At 46.6% G+C, this 7,716-nt stretch overlaps 1 protein-coding gene across 1 annotated transcript; it reads left to right on the forward strand.

Moving 5' to 3' along the window:
- Positions 1 to 1,320: 1,320 nt before the first annotated feature.
- Atp5mj (ATP synthase membrane subunit j) lies at positions 1,321 to 7,362 on the forward strand. Its single transcript, XM_057782850.1, has 4 exons — positions 1,321 to 1,437; positions 4,724 to 4,847; positions 6,314 to 6,337; positions 7,192 to 7,362. Exons 2-4 carry the CDS (start codon positions 4,724 to 4,726, stop codon positions 7,224 to 7,226), a joined length of 183 nt encoding a protein of 60 aa, XP_057638833.1. The 5' UTR covers positions 1,321 to 1,437; the 3' UTR covers positions 7,227 to 7,362.
- The last annotated feature ends 354 nt before the right edge of the window (positions 7,363 to 7,716 follow it).

Here is a 7,716-nt window from a genome sequence, read left to right on the forward strand (position 1 = left end):
GTTGGTTGATTGGTTGGTTGGTTTTTCAAGACAGGGTTTCTTCGTATCTTTGGAGCATAATGTGGAACTCCCTCTGTAGACCAGAATGACCTCAAAGTCACAGAGATCCGCCTGCCTCTGCTTCCCGAGTGCTGGGATTAAAGGCGCGTGCCGCCACCACCACCCGGCTAGTTTTTGTTTAGAAACGGTCTCATGTAGCCCAGGATGGTCGTAAAATCCTGATCATCCTCTGCTTTCCAAGTGCAAGGATTTTATGCACACCACACACAGCTAGCATATTTATTTAAAAAAAAAAAAAACTATTAGGTCCAGTCCCTGGAGTTCCTGCAGAAGTCTTTAAATCACTTTCCAACATCTTTTAAAGATAATTGCTATGCTCAGAATGGTTGCTTATTCAAATATGTAACACAAAAATTAGCAATACTGGGGGAAATGGCAAGAAACAAAAAAAGCTTGGCGTGATGGTGCAGGCCTTTAATCCCAGTATTCAGGAGGCAGAGGCAGGCAAATTTCTGAATTTGAGGCCAGCCTGGTTTACGTAGCGAGTTCCAGGCAACATAGAAAAAAAACCTATCTCTGAAAAAAAAAAAATCAAGTAAAGAGGGTTTCTTTTTTCTATATTGCTTTGGTGTTTTGTTTGTTTGGGAAGGTGGGAATGTAATAGTCCCGACCAGAATTGCTATATAGAACACCCTGGTGTCGCACTCAGGAGAAACATCCCCTTACTCATCACCCTCCCACCCCCTCACCTCACCCCTTACTCCACCCCCACCCTGGTGCCTCTGCCTCCCAAGTGCTTCGATTAAAGACCTGTGCCACTAAGACCTGCCTTTGCTTTGTTTTGGTTTTTTGTTTTTTTGTTTTTGGAGACTCGGCCACTCTGTGTAGCTCTGGGTGTCCTGGAACTCGCTACGTCGACCAGGTTGGCCTTGCACTCTCAGAGATCAGCCTGTCTCTGCCTCCTTGGTGCTGGGATTAAAGATACGCGCCACCACACCCGATTTTTGGTTTATTAGGCAGTCTCATGCTGTAGCCCAGGCCTGCTGCCTCAGCTTCTTGAGTGCTGGGGTTAAAGGCTTAAGCCCTGCAAAAAGGGCTTTTTGTTTGTCCTAAGGTCAATTTATCTGGACTGTTTACTGTGTTGGGTTCGGAATTGAAAGCCCAGTGTTTCCGGAAACCCACGTCAGTGTTAAGACACCATAGAGACACAGTAGACTCCATCTCCCAGCAACCAGGGGCAACTCCCACCCAAGCTTGCAGCACCCGGGTGACCACCGGGGGCGCTGTGGTGCGCAGGCGCAGAAGGCCCGGCAGTCGGCTCCTGGAGCCTCCGTTTCTTCCGCTTTCCCGACTGGCCCCGCGCAGCGCCTGCGTGCTCAGTGACCTTTCCCAGGCTTGTGGAAATCTGGTGTGGCCTGTGGCCTTGGTCCCGCTGAGGTGAGAGCCGGGCCGGGGCTTTTTCCTGTGTTCCCAATAGCGGGGACTGGAGAGAGACCGGAACGGGGTGCGGTGGGGCTGAAGTAGGTCGGGAGCGCAGGCCAGGAACTCTGCGGTCCTCGCTGACCTTGGGTCAGCCCCTGCGCCGGCCGCGGACTGTGAAGAGGGTCCACGGGGTTCCCACGACTGCGGCCGGGGAGTGCCCGGGGGTCAGTCACGCCGACTGCGGGAATGTGCTCGGCGGTCAGTTCTCCAGGCCTGCAAGGGTGTTCCTGGAGTCAGGCTCCCCGATTGTCCGGGCTAGGGGTTGTTGCCAGTCCTTGGCGTTAACAAAGGTCTGGGAGGGTGTGCTCTGAGATCATTTCTCTATACTGATAGAGGGGTTATTCCTCAAGACTTCAACGGGAGGCACCTAGGATCATCACAGAGAAGGTGTTGTCCAGGGGCTAGATTCTGGTGAAGGCCCACCTCAGGCAGCATTATGGATGGGCCTGTGTACATAGGCTTTGGCAAAGGAGCATGCCACCATCTACTGTGAGCGTCCTGTTACCTACCTACGTTATTCAAACTAGTTACCGATGCAGCTAGAGTCCAAACCAAGAAACATCTCTCCAAAGTTACTGCCTTCTTTCCTTTATGCCACAGGCTTCTTCCAAGTTAGGCGTTGGCAAGGGAGATGTTCGAAATTGTATCAAACCACATTATTAACCTTAGCCTGTCGCGTGTCCTCACTTTCCAGTGTACTGCACGCTTGCTGTTACTTTAATTTTCAAAAACTTTGCAGGCATAGGCAGTCTCCGTAGAATAAAACAGTGCCAGGGTCCCCAGATCCTGAGCAAAATCCCGAGGTAATCGAAGCCCCTTTCTATCCTTCTAGTTTACTTTCTCCGTCTAGGCCCTCGTGTGATAAATAGCACTTCCCTTTGGGGGAGGGGGCGTTGAGACAGGGTTTCTCTGCAACAGCCCTGTCTATCCTGCAACTCGCTTTGTAGATCAAGCTGGCTTAGAGCTTAGAAAGGTTCATCTGCCTCCCAGGTGCACACGCCCTTACCCTGGGCTGTATCAGTCCCACTCCTTTTTTATTTTGTTTTCTAAGACAGGGTTTCTCTGCCAGGCATGGTGGCGCACGCCTTTAATCCCAGCACTTGGGAGGCAGAGGCAGGCGGATCTCTGTGAGTTCAAGGCCAGTCTGGTCTACAGAGCGAGTTCCAGGATAGGCTCCAAAGCTACAGAGAAACCCTGTCTCGGAAGAAAAAAAAAAGAATTTTTCTATGTAGCTGGACTTGAACTCACAGAGATCCACCTGCTGCAACCTCCCAAGTACTGGGATCAAAGGCGCGCATGCACCACCACTGCCTGTCCTTGATATCAGGCCTGCTAGAGGAAAAGAGGAATCCCTTTCGGGTCCCCCCTTAGAATCCCAGTGGCCTAGCAATTGCTGCTTTCTGTTGAGTTTTTGTAGCAATTCCGTGTTACAGGTTTGATCATTTACTGCATGCTTACTCTGCAGTAGGTCCTAAGCTGGACCCTTTATATTTCAAGAGCTCTGTGGAGCAAGTAGAAGGTCCTTGATTGGCCGAAAGACCTGACACAGGAGATTTAGGGAGTTCCTAAAGTTGAGAACAGCTGGAATTTCTAACCCACTGGTCCTTTGCAATACTTTGAGTCCTTGTCTGTCACTCAGTAGCTTGGGATTCTTCAGCTTTCCAAAGGCCACCTCTGAAGGATATACAAGGTAGAACTATGGTGTTAGAGCATCTGAATACAAATATTAGGAATTTAGGGACCAACACAGTCCAGGAGAAGATAATAGTCACACTCTACGAGTTAACTCTCTGGGCTAGCTAACCTTCAGACCATTCTTCAGTTTAAGTTCATTCCCATAAGAGAGAGCAGGAAGCAAGACCATAGGGATAGATTGCTACAGTAACCAGGAGTATAGACCAGATTTGGTGTGCTCTAATCTAGTTTGGGTCATGGGTAGCTTTGGGAGGCAGTAGTATAGGAGATTGTCAAGCAGTAAATGGTGCTGTTTGGGGGTTTTGTTTTGTTTTAGATTTATGTAGGTGTTTTGCCTGTATGTATGTATGTATGTATGTATGTGCACTCTGTATGTGCCCTTGGAGGGTCAAAAGGCAGTGTCAGACCCCCTGAAACTGGAGTTACATTGCAGATGGTTGTGAACCACCATGTAGATTCAGGGACCAGAACCGGCTGAGCCATCTTCACCCCCTGGGGGACATCCTTAGATTAGAATCTAAACTCAAGGACCTAATTGGTGTGTACATGTTCCCTGGTTCAACAATAACATTCTGTATAACAGGTACTTTCGAAATGGTGCCAGGTGCCGTATGCATTCTACATATACCAACTCACTTAAAGATTACAGCAACCCCTTCAGATAGAACTGTTTTACTATCCCTGTCATACAAGTGAGACATCTAAATTAGTGGGTTTGTGTCTGGCAGCCACATTCCTCTCTGATCTTCAAGTTCATCACTTCTCCAGATGGCCTGGCTCTTCCTCGTTTCCTCCCCCAGCACATGTCCCCTTCCCTTCTGCTGAGTCAGTATGGTCCAGGTCTCAGGAATTCAAGGGCAGCCACTGGCCTTTACCTAGACTGAACTTCTGACAGATCTGTACTATAGGTTGACAAATGGTTGTGGAAAGCCAGAGAACACTGAGAGGTAGAACTCTGCAGTAGTGGTGCAGAGCAGGCCTTCAGGGTAAGGGGTTTCCAAGTCAAATGAGAAGGGCTCAGAGCTGGATGTTCCTGGCGCTGCTGGAGTCATCGGATGTCTCACAACCGCGGGTTGAGAATGAGAGTATCTGGTTTGGAATCTGTGGTAAATTTTAAAGAAACAGGAAACATTACTTTGAGAGCAATCATATTTGGCTCATCCTGAATTGTTCTGTATTCATCCATCAATCTCAGCACTGAGCAACTGGAGGTGAAAGTGTACCAGGCCTGGGTATTGGTGTCCCACAGAAATGACCATGCCTAATCCTGGTTGTTTTTTTGTTTGGTTTTGGTTTGGTTCCCCCCCTCCCGATTTGAAATGCTAATAATGCTGAAAGGAGTGTTTCCACCCAGAGGTCAAGAAAGTGGCCTGTGACTTGGGGCTAGCATTAGTAGCAGATAGGCTTCGGGGAGCCTGCTGGAGGCCTGTCGGTTCAGAGAGCTCCACAGGGCCTGTGGGGCTAGAGCACTGTCAGGTGAAATAATGAAAGTGTCCTGCCAACTGGGTATGCACTAGCAGTAATCTTAATGTTCCTTCTTTTTCAGATGCTTCAAAGCCTTATTAAGAATGTCTGGGTCCCCATGAAACCCTACTATACCCAGGTTTACCAGGAAATTTGGGTAGGAATGGGGTTGATGACCTTCATCCTTTATAAAATCAGAAGTGCTGGTAGGTTTATGTTTTTATGTAATTCTTCAAAGTTGGCAGGGGTGGTGTTTCAGATAAAAAAAAAATAATCTGGTGTTGGTTGTTTACTCTTAAGCTCTTTACTATTTGGTCTTTAGGGGGACCTGCCACCCAATTCTTTCTTATAAGCCCAGCCTTAGCTTGACTTGTTTCTAGGTAGCTTTATCTCATCTATCTTTTGCCTCTGGGCTTTTTCCTTTCTTCATTTTTGTATATCTTACATTCAATCTTACTCAGACGCTAGCTGGGTGGCTGGCCCTAGTGTCTTCCTCTCCTTGTTCTATTGCTCCTTCCTCTGCCCACATTTCTTCTAATCACACTCTACCTGCCAGCCCCACCTATCCTTTCTCCTGCCTCACTATTGGCAGTTCAGCTCTTTATTAGACCATCAGGTGTTTTAGACAGGCAAAGAATCACAGCTTCACGGAGTTAAACAAATGCAGCATAAACAAAAATAACACACCTTAAAATAATTTCCTACAATAAAAAAATCACAATTAGGGAACTATGACTTTTAAAAAATATTTCTATCCTGCTGGATGGTGGTAGCGCACACCTTTAATCCCAGCACTCGGGAGGCAGAGGCAGGTGGATCTCCGAGTTCGAGGCCAGCCTTGGTCTACAAGAGCTAGTTCCAGGACAGGCTCCAAAGCTACTGAGAAATCCTGTCTCAAAAAAACAAAAACAAACAAAAAATTTATTATCCTGTGCATGTAGATACACGTGATGTGTGTGGGATACAAGTGTCATAGCATGTGTGCAGAGGGATGCAGTTGGTTCTCCCCTTCACCTGTATGTGGGTCCCAGGGATTGAACTCAGGTCACCCCAGGCTTGTGCAGCAAGCGCCTTTCCCTGCTGAGCCATCTGGCTGGTCCAGAACTATGATCTTGGATACCTGTCAACAAATGAATGAATAAAATATGGAATAAAGTAGCTGAAATAGCCCTTGTTAGGAGAGCTTAGACTAAAAAAAAAAACTATAATAGATATGCACAGTGGAATTTTACTCAGCTATGAAAGAAAAAAGTGTTATTTGCAGGAAAATGAATAGAAGTGAAGATTGTCCTGCTAATGACATATCAGACTCAGAAAGACAAACATTACACATCTTCCCTCAGTCTGCTTACACATGAACATCTGCCATGAAAGTAAAAAGGGGCTGTTGCGTGCAGGAGACAGCCGACGGCAGAGGAGAGCAAGTGAGGGCAGAGGGGGAACAGGACACGAATGGGTGTGTGTACATGCTGTCTTGAAACCTCCTACTTTGTATGCCATTTTCCCAACTTTGGAAAAAGAAATGACTATGACACGCAGCCATAACTGTTTCTGAAAGCATGCTGTATGCCTTACCCAACGTGTGAAGCCTGCAGTCGTGTTGATTTTTGACAGTTATTGATGGGGCACTTTTGTAGGGCATTGGTGTAACTGATTTTCTCTTCTGTTTTAGATAAAAGAAGTAAAGCTTTGAAAGGTAAGAGTTCTTCTTGGATGGTTGGGGATTGAATAGCTTTTCAAAACAAGTTATATGAGTCCTGAATTGAAACGGATGTCTGATTCAGTGATTCTATAAGATACTGTGGAAATACAAAAGATCAAGACGTTAGCAGTTAAATGTTACAGCGAGCACCCTTTGGGCCAAGTAACACTTCTGGCAGTAACAGAGCGGGTAGCTAATGTCACCAGTGGAAGGCACAGGCTAGCTGAGTGACCATGCTACTGAAGCTCCGGTTTTATTTGGAGGAAAGTATGTGATAAGTCTGTGCCCCGGCACTGACACTGTGGTCGTCTGAGACTTACACGAACCCAGGAATGGTTCCCTGAGCTTCCGCAGGGGAGACCTTTCTCTGCTCCCGAGGGTGGACTGCGGCATCAGCATCGCTTGCACAGATGTGGAGCTGTGTGCGCGTGTCAGAAGAGGGCATTAGATCCTATTGTAAGTGGTTCTGAGCCCCCATGTGGTTGCTGGGAATTGAAATCAGGACCTTTAGAAAAGCAGCCAGTGAGCGCTCTTAACTGCCCAGCCGCTCTACAGCCCCCTAGGTAGGATTTTTGTTTGTTTTGTTGGTTGGATTAGGGCAGGGACTTTTGTTTTTTAAGGCAAAGTCTCACTGTGTCAGCTTAGCAGAGCTGGAACTTACTATGTAAACCAGGCGAGATCCTCTGGCCTCTGCCCCCAAGTGTTGTGATTAACGGTGTGTACATCATACCCTGCCCCCATTCTGTTTTGTAGCATTGATGATGAATTGTCTAACATGGTACTTTAAACAGTAAATTATATTCTGCTCTTGCTTCTAAACTGAATCACTTTGTTCCTCTCCTTGGAAGGCTCCAGTCCTGCACCTGCCCATGGTCATCACTAACTGCTCCGAGTCCACTCAAGATGAATCCTGTTGGCTAAACTTAAGCAAGCTGTGTTAAATGGGAACATGGAACATCGCTGTACACTTCCCTAAGTACCATTTACAATGTGGCATTAATAAATGTGTCTGATCAGCCCCTCCCTGTGGATACTACTTTCTGCCTCCCCTGAATAATTCCTCCATCAGAACCTCTGAGCCATCTTCCTTAGGAAACCTGAAGAATGAGAAGCAATGTGTGCTACCATAGAGATTGGTCACTAGTCTCTAGATCCAAACTCTGACTCCAGTATTCTATAATTATTCGTTAAATGGTTTTGCCTCTGCCCATCTGACTTCTCTGATCTTAGTTTCATATTTTGGGAAAGAAAATGTTAATTATTTTAAGAGCTAAGTTAAATTTTTTATAAGAGTCAATAAGAAGATAAAGGGAAAACAAAACATTATCTTGTGAAGTGGTAAAATAAGATAGCATAAAACAAGCATGGTGCCA

The sequence above is a fragment of the Chionomys nivalis genome, chromosome 10, assembly GCF_950005125.1.
Source record: "Chionomys nivalis chromosome 10, mChiNiv1.1, whole genome shotgun sequence".
Classification (NCBI taxonomy): Eukaryota; Metazoa; Chordata; class Mammalia; order Rodentia; family Cricetidae; genus Chionomys; species Chionomys nivalis.